The sequence below is a fragment of the Miniopterus schreibersii genome (assembly GCF_964146895.1).
Source record: "Miniopterus schreibersii genome assembly, chromosome: 2".
Taxonomy (NCBI): domain Eukaryota; kingdom Metazoa; phylum Chordata; class Mammalia; order Chiroptera; family Miniopteridae; genus Miniopterus; species Miniopterus schreibersii.
In genome coordinates, this window is record NC_138102.1 from 165863176 (window position 1) to 165880064 (window position 16889).

The 16889-nt window shown below is 38.6% G+C and overlaps 1 protein-coding gene across 1 annotated transcript; it reads left to right on the plus strand.

Moving 5' to 3' along the window:
* Positions 1-1529: 1529 nt before the first annotated feature.
* On the plus strand, positions 1530-8946 carry MAGOHB (mago homolog B, exon junction complex subunit). The gene is made up of 5 exons (XM_081130709.1): positions 1530-1758; positions 4471-4529; positions 5224-5334; positions 7215-7297; positions 8700-8946. Exons 1-5 carry the CDS (start codon positions 1665-1667, stop codon positions 8797-8799), a joined length of 447 nt encoding a protein of 148 aa, XP_080986835.1. The 5' UTR covers positions 1530-1664; the 3' UTR covers positions 8800-8946.
* The last annotated feature ends 7943 nt before the right edge of the window (positions 8947-16889 follow it).

Genomic DNA, 16889 nt, shown 5'->3' on the forward strand with positions numbered 1-16889 from the left:
ATACTGAAAATACCATGATGATGACAATTCAGTTGAACATGTGACCTGTGATTTTGAAGAACACTCATTCCTGGAACTCTGGGAAGGACATCTAAGGCTGCTGTAGGAAAGGTGACTCGCCCTTGAAAATCTTGTAGAAGTTAGAATCCCGATGGAGTCATAATGAGTCATCCAATTAAATAATGATTTTTCATATGTAGGAGTACCACACGACCAGTCAGAATTTAAATGGGTGGTAAGTGGCGGCAGAGAGAGAGGAGGTTGAGTGGCTTGGCACGAAATGATAAAGTCTTATGGAATCTCATCCTTGCTTCTAGGCTGTTCATTTAAGTCAAATTTACACAATATTTATTCAAATACATGTATTTTAAATTGAATGTTAAGGACAACACCACGAAACATCATGCTAGGTGTTGAATAAAAGAAACAGAGAGCTTTTGATTAGTCTAGAAAGTAAGATACGTTACACACATATTTGTATTTGTAAATTACACGTCGTGGTAAGTACTCTGAAGGAACTTACAGGATAATAGAAGGGAATATAAAATGGGGAGCTCCCTGAAGACATGGCATTTAAATTGAGACCTTATTTTTACATGCAGTGTCTCATCTGATGCTCGCAAGAGGCCTATGAGCGTGGCAAAGTTGACTGTAGCATTTTCATTCGGTTGCTGAACACAGGGGCTTAGAGACGGTGACTCAAGGAGGCAGGTGGAGGTAGGTGCTGGGGCCGAATCTCGGGCCTTCGACCGCCGCCCTTTACTACAAATCCCACTGAAGGTCAAAGGCCACCAACAGGATCACTCTGTGCCGGTATACCAAGAATGATGGATATTATTTGAAACACAGATTGTGTAAAAGCTCATCTGGTCTTTCCCCATCCTTCAGAGCCCATCCCGCGCAGGAGCCTTCCTCACTCCCCTAGTTTAACTTAATTGTGTCCGGTAAGGAACTGGGCTAAACCACGGGATGTTCAGTCGCTGCCACAGCTCCACGAGCCACTTACGGCGACCCTTCCTGAACGAGAGGAGGTTTCCGATGGAAAGGAACTCTTTTTATACCAGCACTGTTGGGATTTTCAGTTCCAGTGTGCTTTCAACATTTCAGACCTCTTGTTCGATGGATTTTTTTCTCCTTTGTCTCCGTTATTCATGGGCTTCAAGTTGCCGGGTAGCGTTGTCCAGAGGGGGAAGCCCGTGTCAGGCGGGAACCCAGGAGAAGGAGTCGCGTCCAGGCCTCACGCTCCGACGCCGGACTCGGGCTTCACTCGTCCCGCCGGCTAACCGGGCGCAAGGCCACGCCCACCTCACAAAATGCCGCGAGAACTAGGGACCCGTACAGCAGACACAACCAGCAAACCTGAGTTCTAAGCCCATAAGAAAGTGCTAGCGTACTCTCACACTTCTACGCTTTGCTAATATAATATGATTTACTTTAATTTTGAAAATAACACGCGTCTATCCACAGGAAAGTGAAATTCCAAGTCGCTGCTACCCTCCCTCCGGCGCGGTCAGGCCTCTCTCGCGAGACGCGAGCCTCCTCTCGGGAGCGGGAAGCAGAAGAGGCGCGCCCGCAGCGACGCAGTCATTCTGGGCGCTGACGTCACTGCCCGGCGCCCGGTGGCACGTTGGCCGAGCCCTCGGCGGGCTTTCTGGGAACAAAAAATGGCTATGGCCAGCGATTTCTACCTGCGCTACTATGTAGGGCACAAGGGCAAGTTCGGGCACGAGTTTCTGGAATTCGAGTTTCGGCCGGACGGTGAGCGGAGCAGCGGCCGCCGTAACGTAGCGCGGCGCTGGGCCGGGGAAGCGGCGCCGAGCCCGCGGAGGAGGTGGGGTGGGCGAGCCCCTGTGGGCGGGCCAGTGTGCAGTGGGGGCTGAGGTCGCTGCGTTAGCCCAGTCAGTAGGAGCTGGAGAATACGAGAGGCTTACGTTGGTTTTGGAATAGAAGAGAATCGGTGTAAGTTCATTCAGAAAAGCTATTCCTGGCTGATACTGAATTTGAACCTACGGTGACTGATTAGCATCCTAGAGTCAACTCACAGGAAAGGGCCTTAAAGGACCTAGTACTTGACCATTTTTAAGGACACCCCCGACATGCGGTGGTCCAATGGATGCTTAAAATCTTCCGGTGGCTAGCAACCCTCGGACCATTCATTCATTCATTCTATTCATTCAGTCGCTGCGCTCGCGTGTCTAGAAAAACCTAAGACCCGCCCTGAGGGCGGGGATTCCAACATGTTGAAAAATGAGTGTACTGATGTGTTTTGGGTGTTTCCATAGGGTGCATTAAGGGTACAAAAAGAGAGTGGTTAGTTCTACAAGAAGAAGTAAGGAAAGCTTCCTAGAGAAGGTGACAGTTGAAATAGATATTTTCTTAGCTTCTGTGGGGGTGGGGGATTGGAAGCAGAATGGCATGAGCCAAGGGCGAGGTAAAACTGCCTGCTGCCCATAACGTATGCAGCAAACTTTATCTTTTGACATCTCTGATTCTTTTTAGAGAGTGTTATTGTCTATTGAACCCTTCTTGCAACAAGGACAGTCCAGCTGAGTAGACTTTTCATTTTTGAATGCTTTTTAGGTGTTGGGCAATATGAAAATATAAAAATTGAGGGCAAAGTAATGAATAAGTCTCTTTAATTTCCCACAAGGAATTATGTCTTGGTGGGTGACACAGACATGAAACTAACCATAAATCAGTATGGGTATTAAGTGCTATGTTCATCTTTGGACAAAGTTCAGTGAGAGCATGAAAGAAGAATTATGGGAGGATCACATATTAGGGAAGGGGAAGAGTATCAGACATTTCAGGCAGAACTCAAGGTAAGGACAGCCCTGCAATTATTTAGAAACCATAATAACTTTATTCTCTCTTGTGCTCATGTTTCTTCTAAATTTAGCTAAGGAGCCAATTTATATGAATTCTCTATCTGTTCCTATTTTTATGTGATACTGTTTTCAATGCCTTTGCCTATGAATAGTTTTCAGCTTGTCCATATCACTTTTAGCCAGTTACATAAATTAAGTAGTCTAATGTTATTGAGGAAATTTCATTCCAGAACAGTGGTTCTCATCCCTTTATCTGCCACCACACCATCCACCACTTCCACCTCTAATAGTGAGTCACAAAGTCAGTGATTCCTAAGGGGCTTACCTCATTAGATTTACCTATCATTTTAGAGGATCAGGATCACATTACATGTTTACCTGGGTAACTGACTAACTATGAGGAGAACCATGCACCAGGGAGTACAAAGTCATGATGGATTAAAATTAAATATAGATCAGCTAACTGGCCAACTTTAATCTAGAAGCAGCACATTGGTTGTGTGCTTCCAAATCATAATTCCAGAATATTAGCATTGTCATGTTATTATACATATATTAACTTGAAGGAAAATAATTAAAAGAACATTGTGGAGTAATGGGGAAAGCATGAGTGTTGGAAGAAGGTAGATCTGGATCTGAATCTTGTGTGACCCTATGCAGGTTACTCAACTCTGTTTTCTCAACTATGAGTGAGTGGGAGAATAAAACCTTTATTTTTATTTTTTAAATGTTTTTAATTGATTTTAGAGAGAGAAGAAGGGAGAATGATAAAGATATAGAAACATTGATGAGAGACATCAATCGGCTGCCCCCTACTGGGGATGGAACCTGCAGTCCGGGCATATGCCCTGACTGGAATCAAGCCAGTGACCACTTGGTTCATGGTTGATGCTCAACCATTAAGCCACACTGGCCAGGCTAAAACTTTCCTTTTAAGGTTGTTTTACTGATTAGATTGAATGCTCCGGGCTAATCAGTTAATACCAATACAGACATAAAAGATAAACTTTAAAAGAAATGTTTGTTCCTTTTCAGATCCCCTGTCTCAAGACATAGCATAAGAAAATGGGCCCTAAAAATAGCCTTCCCATTATATTGAAGGCATGGAGTATTTAAAAATTGTACTGAATATTTAAAAATTATATCAAAGGCATGGAATATTTAAAAAATTGACTAATTTCAACTGCAGCCAACTTACCAGAAATTTTTGAGTGTCTGCATTCTCACATTGGTCTTATGCTAGGAGGGAAGAAATATTAATAAAAGTAGTAGTATAAAATGGTCTTTATTGCCCTAGCCTGTTTGGCTTAGTGGTTAGAGCATCAGCCTACAGACTGAAGGGTCCTGGGTTCGAATCCGGTCTAGGGCAGGTACCTCGGTTGCAGGCCCAATCCCTGGCCCCAGTCAGGGCTCAAGGCAACCAATTGATGTGTCTCTCTCACATTGATGTTTCTCCCTCTCTCTCTCTCTCCCTTCCACTCTCTGAAAAGCAATGGAAAAAAATATCCTCAGGTGAGGATAAAAAAAATAAAAATAAAAATGATCTTTATCTTCAAAATTGCTTACGATATCATTTCTTTATTATTATTATTTTTTTTAGCAGTTTTTGCTTATAGACTGAATTTTTTTCCACTCCCCACAGGAAAGCTTAGATATGCCAACAACAGCAATTACAAAAATGATGTCATGATCAGAAAAGAGGTGAGTTCTTTTGGAATTTCTAATTTTTTATTTAGCCATTTTCCTCATGTCTGTGTTGAATTTATAAAAGTACATATGAGGCTGTATTGTAAAGAAGAAGCCAATTTATGGATTGAAAAGGGATTCTACTTAAATTACACATAATTGTAGCATCAGTAACAACAAAAGTAGCAATCTGAATATATTAAGTTGTAGTCTCACATTTGAACATGTCATTTAATTCATTTTACAATTAATGTCTTTTTACTCTATTGGCTATTTAAAATGATAATCATGATTTAAGCATAGTATGAATTTTAAATGAAAGGCTTAAAAGTTAGGGATAAGAAAAGTTCAAATTACTGTGACGTGTACTTCTATTTGTCTCTGTTCATCCCGTAGATTTTTCATTGTCATCACTAACCACTTGGAGAGATTTGAGTACCATGTTACCAAGCCAGAATCTAGGGGTCTAAAAGGGGGCTAAGTGATGTGAAGAAGGAAAACTATATGTTAAAATTAAAGGAAAGGGCAAGAGTGAAGAAAAATGATAAGGATGAATAGTTCCCATCTTGTACTTTGGAATCAGAATTAATTTTTTCTGTGATATTCTCTCTGAATATTTAGGGTTTGTAACTCCATTTTATCATTTTCTTTTGAGTTGTGGGAAAAAATAGAGAGTCATTATGAAATTTTTATTTTAACTTATTTTCAGGCTTATGTACATAAGAGTGTAATGGAAGAACTGAAGAGAATTATTGATGATAGTGAAATTACAAAAGAAGATGATGCTTTGTGGCCTCCCCCTGACAGGGTTGGCCGACAGGTTTGTATTTAGTGATTCTTTAAATGCATAAATATTAAAATTGATAATATCATTATGTTTCTCCTTATTTATTTATAATAGATACTCACTGATTCCTTAGTTTTTCATTTAGTAGGTACCTGGTAAGTACTCTTTTTTTTCCTTAGCCTTATTTTCTGTATTACCTGCTAGTAGTAAAGGAGTCGATGCATAGCTCTAAATTTAGACATTTTTCTGAACAGTCCTCTCTGTAGCCACCCCAGCCAAGGTTAGGATGTTTTTACACTGTTGTGGGTAATTTCTATTATATGTTAATTACTTTTATTAGGAATAAGTATAGGTATCTGTTAAATTCGAGACTTAACATTCTCATTGACTATGTAAAATTTACTTTCTCCAAATTTATAAGTTTGAAAACTTATTTGCATCTTTTGCCAATTCAAATTGACCACTGCCTTTGCCTCTCATATTCTCTTCAGAATAAGGGATGTATCTCAGAGGGCTTCTAAAGAGCTCTGAAGGCTGATTTCACTCAGTAGAAAGATGGTTTGATTTCTGAAGTGAGTCTTTTCAACTCTTGGGGAAAAGAGGTATGACTCTTGGAGGAAAAAACATTTAAATTCATTTTTGTGTGTAACACCTTTTACTAGAAGAAAATGTGGAGAAACCTTAACAGATGATGGCTCTCTGTAGCAGTAACTTAACTCTTCTATTTAAAGAAATATTTAGGAAAACAAGGGTAATAGTTAACCGTATTTATGCATTGTAAACACTTTTAAAATGTAAATTGAGATCCATTTTATGCATATGTACATATGTACTAAAAAATAGAAACCACCACAGTAAACTGTTTCTCTCTTAAGCTGAGGGTGAATCCAGGGCTTTTACCTACCCACTCGATAATGTGGGCCTGTGCTTTGGTTACTGGGGAGGATTAAGCAAGCTCCAGAAATTGTTGGTCTTTAAGTCAAAGATTTTATGATCATTTGAGAACCTTAGTTAAATATCCAGTTTGTGCCATAAACTGCATAATCAGGTCTTCTGATCAGTTTTATACCTGACTGTCTTCAGCGGATCTGTTACTTAACCTGAAAAAATACCCCAGATATAGCCTCTTAATTGTTGGTTTTAGATTTGCAGGAAATACAGAGAAAAATTTATACAATAATTATGGCACACTGGGAACACCTGTACTACGTTTTGTTTATTTTACTAGTTCTTCATTTTAATGTTTTGTGCAGTCAAAGTGTATCGGTATTTCAGTCTTATAATCTGGGATTCAAATATCAGTTCTGTCACTTACTGCTGATTATAAATATAAAGTTTTTTCCTACGCTTTCTGAGTCTTAAATTTCACGGTTATAAAAGTAGGCTAATAAAGCCTGTTTGATAACCATATTTTAGGAATTACAGATAGTACTTATAAAGTCTCTAGCATCAGGGCCTCACATAGTAGGCACTAAAGTGGTACTATTATTAACATTATGCATTTTATTTTTAGAGCCTGGTAAAAGTAAATGTGTTTTTATTTATTATATTAAAATAAGCTTATATTCATATTATTTTTACAACATTGTGCTTCAAAGTAATGCCTTTAGTGTTTACTGATATTACAAGAAACATTTATGTGTCACTCTTAAGTATGTCATTCATTTTATAGTATCATTATGAGATGTTGAGAGTAGTTTTGGTTAGTCCTAATATTGGAGACTCCTGTGCAGGCGATGAAGTTTTTATTTTTATCTTACAGACATAGTTTATGTCTAACAGATTAATTTTTCCCCCTTCTCTATTACTGTTAGAAAACCTGCAGCTAAAATAGGGAACCCTTGGTAGCAAGAATATAGATATCTCGGATGGATTTCTATATTAATTACATTTCTCTGTTTTATTTTCTTCAGGAGCTTGAAATTGTAATTGGAGATGAACACATTTCTTTTACTACATCAAAAATAGGTTCTCTTATTGATGTAAATCAGTCAAAGTGAGTATGTTAAAGCATTTTCATTAAATTGATAAAATTTATGAGAGGTTCATTTTAGAACTATAGCCAGTTTGCTAAGATTATTTCATTGGCACCCTATCAGTTTATTATGCAGATGTAATTCTGATTTTTATGCATTTAAAGACTTTTTGTTAAAGAGGGTAGCAGTATACTTATTGATTTAAAAAAAAATCTTAATCTGACAACTATGAATAATAATGCCCACATTTTATTAGCACTTTTTTGGTAAAAATCTGGACACTGTCACAAAATGGAAAAGATCCTTATTGGACATGAGACTCGTTAGCCCCACAGCATATCATTCTCCTCCTTGGGTTTAATCTTCAAATAAATGGAAAAAAATCCAGTGTAGCTTAATGGCTTGAGCTACGTATGTCTACCCAAGTTCTGTGTCCCTGTAGCACATACCTTTGTCTTTGCCTGAAAAATCCCTGTGCCTCCAGTTTTCTTTCCACTCTTTCCCTTTAAAATGTCCTCGTAGTGCTCTTTTTCCTATCACTCCAGATTGTAATGATTTACTTCTTTGCTTTACTGGTTTGAATATAAGCTCCACCAGAACCTTGTGTATCTCCAAAATTAGCACAGTACCTGGCACATAATAGATACTTTATGAATATTTATAGAGGAAAGGAGAGAGGAATGAATGCCTAATAACTATTGGATACAAAAGGCTATGTTCATAAATACTGACCAGATACTTTTAAACTATCAAATTTATTTTCCCACAGTTGGTGAGAATGACATTCATACCCTACTGGGATTATAAATTGGTACAATGTTTTTTAGAAAACAGTTTGATAATTTGCTTCAAAAGCCATTAATATTTCATTAATCTTTTCACTCTTCACTATAGTAATTTCATTTCTGAATGTCTATTGTGTGGAAATATTCTCAAATAATGAAAAAGCTTTATTTGTAAAGGTAGTCATTGAAACCTTATTTATAATTGGAAAAATGTCCAAATATTTAACAAGGAGAGAACTATTAAATTGACTAAAAATTATTTGTGAATTTTTATTTAATATAATGGGAAAAGTAACATTAAAAAGGGCACAGGGAATAATTTTAATTATTAGAAAAAATAAACACCAACATTTTATAATTATTCTGTGAGAAGTGACATTAGATAGTATTATGAATATTATTTTTTCTACCTATATAATTTTTTCTGCTTTATACATTTCTGTGATGCATTGCTTTTTTATAAGAAAATAAACACTTTATATACGAAATTAATATTTGTGAAGAAAATTTTTATTCTCTTAAAATATCCTTTAACTTAATTAGTTTTAGATTTTTGTTTTGTTTTAGGAATTAATTTATAGAATTATGTTGTTGCATTCTAGAAACAAAAAGTAACTTCTACCTTTTTAAATTTTAGGGATCCTGAAGGCCTTCGAGTATTTTACTATTTGGTACAGGACCTGAAATGTTTAGTTTTTAGTCTTATTGGATTACATTTCAAAATTAAACCAATCTAAATTTTATGTTTTTCAAAGCTGTTTTTATATTTAATTAAGGGATGGGTAAGGGAGGGGTTATTTGTCATTTACAGTATTGGGATTTTTATGAATATGAAGGAAACAAATTTTTTTGTATGCAAACTGAAAATAAAATATATAAGTAGGCTTAATGGTTATTTTCACTGTGTCCAAGTGGGTTAAAGTAAATTTAAATTCTGGAAATAAAAGCCACACTCACACACACACACACACACATTAAATTCTGTAAACAAAAGCCACTTTTGAAATTTTGCTCCAATAAAACTTACCAAAGCCTGGATGAAGAGTGCTTTTTTTTCAGGAGGCTATGTCTCTTATCACTTTAAAGATAATAAAAAATGCTGTAGGAGGCGCATGCTATGGCAGAAATTCTTTCAGGTTGCAGTAAGTAGCCAGAACAAAGACAGTTGCACATCTTGCCTTATTCCTTCCATACCCGATGGGAGTTAAGTGTTTGGTAATTATAGAGGTTGTTTGCAGAAGGTTCTGGATTTTTTACGTTTACCACGGACTACTCAGGGATTCTTTGCATGTACATGTGTTTTGGTGTAGTAGTGATTTCCTCAAGGATTACAAAGATAAAGTCATTGCCCCACTTAGGCACATCTTTTATGATGCCTGTATTCCTTATTTCACAAATGCATCTTTTGTGTATCTGTTGGAACCAAGGAAGTTTTCAGTTTAAGAATTTATTTAAAATTTAGACTTAAATGTGTGTGCATCTGTATATTTATGTTTTAACTCCTGAGCACAGGTCGCACTCATATTTCCCAGTTCCCTTCAACCTCTGTCTGAAGGACTTGACCTTTCATTATTTCTCCTGTCTGTAACCATGCCCTGGTATTCTGTTACTCTTCAGTCTGAACCCTACTCTTTAAAAATGTGCAGTCCTGGTAGCATAATCCACCTGCCCCAGGGACCAGTCAGGCGTGACCTTAGGGCAAAAGAATTAGTCTTGCCTGGACTCCTGAGCAGCGAGATGAGAACAACTCAGTCCAGTCTTTGAGATTATAGCAATGTTTGATATCTGCGTTGCAGTAGGGTAGCCCCCAGCTACTGCATGTGGCTACTGGCACTTGAGATTTGTTTAGAGTTTATAGTCCTATTTAATTAGAAAACATTTTTTCCAACATTGTGTTAAGAAAAATTTCAAACATAGAATTGTAAAATGAATATTCATATGCCAATCTAGATTCTATAATTGACTTTTTTTACTGTAATAAGTCTTACAATAAATCATATCCTTAAGACTATAATTGGTGTAACTGGTGCCAGTAAACCACTCTTCTTTAGTGCTATTTAATTTTGATTAAATTTAGATGTCATGTGTGGCCTGTGGCTATCCTTTGGACAGTGTAGAGTCTAGCGCATGGCTGGGCAGCCTGTTTGCCGTGGAGTGGTGTCTGGGCCTTTACATTGCATGAAAATTCATGGCCATCTTCACAGTTGCATGGAAAGTCACCTGATCTCTACTGTGCAAGACTACACTTTATCAACCTCAGTTTCCTTATGTGAAAATAAACATTTCTGTACAAGTTGTATTCCTTGATGGATGTGTAGTATAAAATCATGTTATAATTCTCTTACACTTAGATGTCAGGAAAAAGGGAGAAACAGTCGCTCTTTGAGTCTCTTGTGGGCCCACAATTTTTGGTTGTTCCTCAGATAATAATTATTCTGTGGCTCCTGTTGGGTAAGATGATCCACTCAAGACTAAGCAAGGCTGGGGAGAAATAATTCTTAGATTAAAAAACATCTTTAACGTATTAACTCTGTTCCTACTCTAACTTCCCTGTAGTGCTGACTTGCTTACCATTCTCTGTCCTCACTGCCTACTAAGTTCTTATATTCAAGCCGAGATTGGTCCTTAGGATGAGTGTTTTATATTGTTTCTGATTTCCTTACACCTGTTTGAACTGGCTCTTGATTGTAAGTTGCTGGTAAACAATGATCACTAAAATTAAATTTGTATTAAGTTAGTTTTATGAGAAATGATTTTTATAGCACTCAGGTCAGCAGATACATGTCCCCACCCCACACTTTCTATAATAAAGAGACCCCTTGCAATAAGCAAATATCTAAACCAAGTGTTGGTTCAGTGCCCCATCCTTTCTTTTGTCCCTTCGTGGGTAGTGTCACTACCCAGCATCTAGCACAATCTTTTCCACATAGTAGGTGCTTTGTAAAAGTATTGAATTGGTTGTCTTGGTGATCTGCCTTCAGATTATTTGTGTTTGTAACTTAATCTGAGATGGAAGATACTCCTTTCTGTTGCTATGGACACCTTTCAGTTACCATGAATTTTGCATAGGTGCATGCTCATACTGCAGAGTTGTATATTCGAACACCTTGGGTAAGGCTGAGTCTTGAATGTGGCCCAACTGTGATCCTGATTTCTTATGTATAGTCTGAGTCGAACACTTTTAACCTTGATCAACCAAAAACAAATACAGCACAGCAAAGAGGACTGGTGAGGGACGAGATGATCTGGCAGGCTTTATACCTTTCTATTTTATTTGTTTATATATTTTTATTTTGAGTTTCTGGGCTTTGTGCCTCTGCTTCTTACAACTAAAAGTGCAGGCAGACATTTCAAGTTCATTCACGTGGACATTTTAAATATGAATATAAATGATAGCTGAAATTATATAAATTATTGTTAGACTACTTTGTTTTGATTTGAAATGTGTGAGACCTGTGAACATGGGCTATGCTGCTAGTTCAACCACTGATCCACATGATTTTTTAAAAGACATTTTACATCAGTTTTAGGCTTACCGCAAAATTGAGAGAAAGGCACAGAGATTTCCCATATATCTGCTTCCCCGACACATGCATATTCTTCCCCATTATTAACATCTCCCACCGGAGTGGTACATTTGATACAGCTGGTGAACCTTCATTGAAACAATAACCACCCCGAACCCACAGATTACATTAAGGTTCATTCTTGGAGTTGTATGTTCCATGGGTTTGAACAAATGTATAATGACTTGTATCTCCCATTGTAGTATCATACAGAGTATTTCTCACTGCCCCCACATCCTCTGGGCTCCATCTATTCATTTCTCCCTACCTTCAACTCCTGGCAACCACCCATCTTTTTATTGTCTCCATAAATATTATGGAGACAATAAATTGATATTATTTAGCTGGAATCATACAGTGTGCAGCATACGCAGATTGACTTTTCACTTAGTAACATAAGTTTCCTCATGTCTTTATGGCTTGATCGCTCATTTCTTCTTAGCGCTGAATAACAGTCTGTCGTCTGGATTTATCACACACTTTATCTCTTCACCTATGAGAGGACATCTTGGTTGCTTGTTTGCTTCCAAATTTTGGCAATTATGAGAAAAGCTGTTAATTATTTTTCTAGCATTATATAGTAATGAGCTGGAATAGAAAAAAAAAATGAATAAAAGTAAACAGGAAAGGTAAATGAGTGCTTGGAGGGTGAGCTGAGTGTCTGGACAGTGGAAAGAACACTGAAAATTCTGAGTTATGGCTGCTGCGCAAAACCATTTTCCCTTCCATCCTGAGAACAGGCTCCCTTAGTGACACAAAGCCCCAGTAGCCATCTGAAAATCTTTTCTCCCACTTTTTCATGCTTACTTATTTCCTGAGGTGGCCATCTCCTTTAGCTACTTAGAAATTGGAGGGAAGATGGTTACTGTTTGACTGCTAAAGGCCAGTTAGGACAATTTAGGATTTTAACTAAAGCAGTAGACTACGTTATTTATTTTAATTTTTATTTATTGAACTTGGGGTGACATTGGCTAATAAAATTATATATTGCGTGTTCACCGCCTCAAGTCAAGTCTCCTCCCATCATCATTTATCCCCCGCTTCACCCTCGTCTACTTCCCCACGCCCTTCCCTCTGGTAATCACCATGCCTGTACCTATGAGGGTTTTTTGCTTTTGTTTTTGTTTTTTTGCTTAATCCCTGCAAAAACAAGAAGGACACAGGAGGAAGCTAATTAGTGGAACAGGAAAGCTCCAATGAGATCTTTTGAATTTTTAGAGCCAGGGAATTTAGTGATGCTCGGTGGCATGAGGGTTAGGCATTAGGACGAATATCCATGGAGGTGAGAACCTGGCCAGGTGAGGTCTCTGCTCCCAGTAGAGTGATGCAGACCATCCCTCCGGGGGAGCTGGTGGTGGTTCCAGACATCCTGCCGCCTAGGACGGGAAGAACAGCATGCTTCTGTGAAATAATAAACCACTGAGGTTTGAAGGTGTGACCATAAGTTATGTGCTATGTTTGTAGGTGACGAAGTTAACGTTGTCAGGGGCAGATGTGTAAAATATGTGGTTTCCCAAATTAAAAAAAAACCCAACACTTTGCAGGAAAGCAGCCATTAAGTAAATAAATGAATGCTTTATATATTCATGTTATATTTGTATAAGTGTGTTTTGCACAAAAGTGAATTTGGCAGACAAAGTATAAGACCATTCAACATATTCTTCAAATTCCTCACCTTTCTGTTTTTTAACAGCGGCTGTGATGAAGTTTGGTGCTTCCAATATTGTGCTTTTGATCAAAGGCCCATGCTAGGAGCTTCAGTGCCGTCTGAAGTTACTGCTGTTCTCTTCTGATGCTGGTTGTCTTCTCACTTAGGAGGAAATCTGCTTTTTCTAGAAATCAGAACTTAGGAAAACAAGCAAACAGACAAAAAACAACTAGAGCTTAGAGGTAGCAGCTACACAGTTTGGCTTTTTAATCATTAATCTCATTCCACCTCTCTCTAAAACTATGAAAAATCTGTAGTCAGTCCTACACTGTAGCCACCTTGTTCATCCAGTGCATTGTGTGGGCATCATATCTTTTCTGTGCGGCAGTGACAATAACGAACAAGATGACACGTGGTACTCACCCTACGGAGTTTATATAGAGGGGACAGACAACTACATACATGTAAAAAAGTGTTCCACAGCCAGCAGCTCTCTGTGGAGCACGCCCGAGCCTTTCCCCACCCCCTCCCCCCAGGCACATTCTCCTCCTCTCTGTCTCCTAACCTCCAAGGGCCCTTCTTTTGCCTCTGTAACTTGTCTCCTGAGCCCATTTCTCCTATGGCTCACTTCTTCTACCTCTGTGACTTTCTAAATAAACTTTCGCTTAGAGTTTGGGGGAGAAAAATATGTTCCGCACCTCTGTGGTCTCCATCCTAGACCTACCCGTCCTCTTATCAGCTACAGGGACGTAAATTAAAACAGAAGAAAGGTTCAACATCACCAATATCGCCAAGGGCAGTAAAACGTAAATAACCAGATCTGAGGTCACAGGATGGTTTTTTGAGAAGTAAACGGTATGCTGCTATGTGTTTCCCAGCTCCTGAATTGTGTTAATGTGCCCACCCCCACCTCCTAAACTCAACACTCTTTCAAGCACCTGCTCTCCAAAACTGACATGTTAGGATAGAGAGCCTAGCTCAGTGGCAGGATTTCTGGATTGTAGTCCTTCTTTGGGAGAGAGAGAGAAAAAAGAGCATTTATTTATTTTGAGACCTAAGAAGTCCTATCTGTTATATTAATCTAATTGAATTTTTCCAGGTCTATGAAGTGAGCACTACTCTTATTGAACATATGAGAAAACTGAGGTTTGGAGATTTGGAGTGACTTGTTGAAATTTTTATAGCTAGGCAGGATTTGAATCTTGGACTTCAAATACTAAATTTCATACTTAATAAGAGTTTATATTTGCCAGGTCTGTTTAGGCTCTTTATATAATCTCATTTAATCCTCACAGCATCCTTGGAAGGCTAGTATCACTGCTTCACTGTGGTGAGTCTGACGGTTTAAAGAGGTGAGTGACTTGCCCCAAGTCACGCATGGAATGCAGGCCTGGCATTTCAAGCCAGATCTTTCTGATTCCAGAATTCATGCTTTGTGGCAAAAGGTTTGTTGAAAATCCAGGCCCTTCTAAATTCGTGGTCTGTGTTCTATGGAGTCAGTCAGGCCTGACGTTAAACGTGGGTCAAGAACTAGCCATAGCGTGCACTTTGGCAAGTCAGTTAACCTGTTATGAATAGTTCCTTCATTTTTAAAAAGGGGGCAATGAGAAATAGCTGTCAGCATTGGGAGGTTTCAATATGCTTATACACACAGTAGGTTCTGTATGCTTATACACCCAGTAGGTGCTCCAGTAAATGCTAGCACCTCTCTCTGCCACCTTTCCACAACCATTACTACTTCTCCCACCCTAACTCCTATCTCCCCTCAGCAGAACTTTATTTATGGTGCTGGGATGCAGGGCTAGGGATCTCCTTTCCCTGCTGTGGGACGGATCCAGGGTTAGGTAGGGTAAAGAGAGAAGAAAATGCCCAGCAGCAAGGATTCCTGTAATGCCCGGCTCTGCCCATGAAACTTTGCTTATGTTATCGAATGAAATTAGTGTCTGGGAGGTGTTTCAGCTGACTGCCGCACATGGTGACAAGTGGCAGACCTCAGTGGTGATTCAGAGGTTAAGGATTTCACCAGAGGGCAGAAGGAGGCCTGCTGAGGGCCAGACAACAGGCAGCATAACCTAAACTGGGTCCCAGGGTTGGCACCTCCCGTCCCAGTAGAAGGTGTTTGTCGTTAGTTTGGAGGGGAAGGGAGAGACATGAGCAAACTGAAGTGTGGGTAGGTCATCCCAAGCTCCGTATTTAGTGGCGGCTTTAGGTCGCTAAGGGAAGAAAAAAAACAAGCAAGGAATTTGGTCAGAGCCTGTTGCAACAGGGTGAGTTTGCTTCTACGTAACTGCCCCTTTGGTTCCCCACCTCACCCCTCTTCCCCAGACTCCACAGTAACGGCTGTTACCTGATTTGAGAAGCAGCTTAAATGGGTTTCATGGACCTGTGACAAGGCCTGTGTGAAAGGAAAGCGAATATCTGACTCGTAGAAACAGCTACAGAAATGTATTTCTTTTAGCTGGTGGGTTGTAGATACTCATGGAGTAAGATTCATGGACAAAACTCAAGCGTAGAAATAATTCACCAGTATCTCTTTTTAAATAATCAAATGTGAACATTTTCTCTCTTTTAAAAAAAACTCTCTATTGTTGGAAGTATTACAGATGTCCCCTTTTTTTCCATCCCTTAGACCCCCCTCCGCCTCGCTCCCACCCCGTCCCCAGAATGTGAACATTTTCACACACAGCTTTTCTGGAGAGCATTTGGTAATATATGTTGAAGTTCTTTAATGTATATATTCTCTGACCCTCTAATTTCCTGTCTAAAAATTTTCTTAAGAAAATAGTCAAAGGTACAGGCTAAATATTTTTTATACTAGCAAAATATTGGAACAACGTAAACATCCCCCAGTAGGGGATTGATTAAATAACTTATGATAGTGTCCATGTGGGTAATAATTACATGGTTTTAAAAATCATATTTTAGGTATATTTTTTTGAATGAAGAAACATTTATTAGAAAATAATAGATCAAACACATTGTGTGTGAAGTGACATTGATCCTGATAGTAAACAAATAAAACATAGATTTTGATAATGTCTGGATAAAAAAGTAGGAGAAATACACCAAAATTTTTATAGTGGAATTATGGATGTTTTAAAAATAATTTCTAAGTGCATTTATCTGCAAAAAACATAATGAAAAAAAGAAATAATCTTTTATTTTCCAAACAGTAGCATACAAGGGAAAGTTTCTGTCAGATGGGCTATTAAGAGCTAAAGAAGTTAGTCTGATACTTCTTACATATAGTATATATACATATTTATACATTTACATTTTAATCATTTGTTTTTACTAGTAGTTTCTTTTCAGTAGGCTAGCTTTTGCTAAAGATATTAGTTCTTGTTTTCCTGAAAGCTGTGTTCCTTTAGTCCTGGAGTGTTGACTTTAAACGCAGTTTTGCAGAGTTCCAAGTAGCTGGTTAGCTGAGATGAAGGAACATATAGCTCGTGACCATCTTTCCTTCCCCATCAGCATCAGCTTTCATCATGCAGTTTCCTCTCATCACTTTGGTCAAGAGGAGGGGCGGGTGACTGAAGCTGGGGTGCTCTTCAGACACAGTGCACTTCTGCCTGGGGCCGCACAGCGCCCTGCACGCGGGGAGCCGGGCTGG

Excerpts from the sequence above, each read along its gene's own strand:
- MAGOHB (XM_081130709.1), top strand. The coding sequence starts at position 1,665 with ATGGCTATGGCCAGCGATTTCTACCTGCGCTACTATGTAGGGCACAAG. Across the intron at positions 4,530-5,223 it reads ATGTCATGATCAGAAAAGAG|GCTTATGTACATAAGAGTGT; the intron begins GTGAGTTCTTTT and ends ACTTATTTTCAG. Across the intron at positions 7,298-8,699 it reads ATTGATGTAAATCAGTCAAA|GGATCCTGAAGGCCTTCGAG; the intron begins GTGAGTATGTTA and ends TTTAAATTTTAG.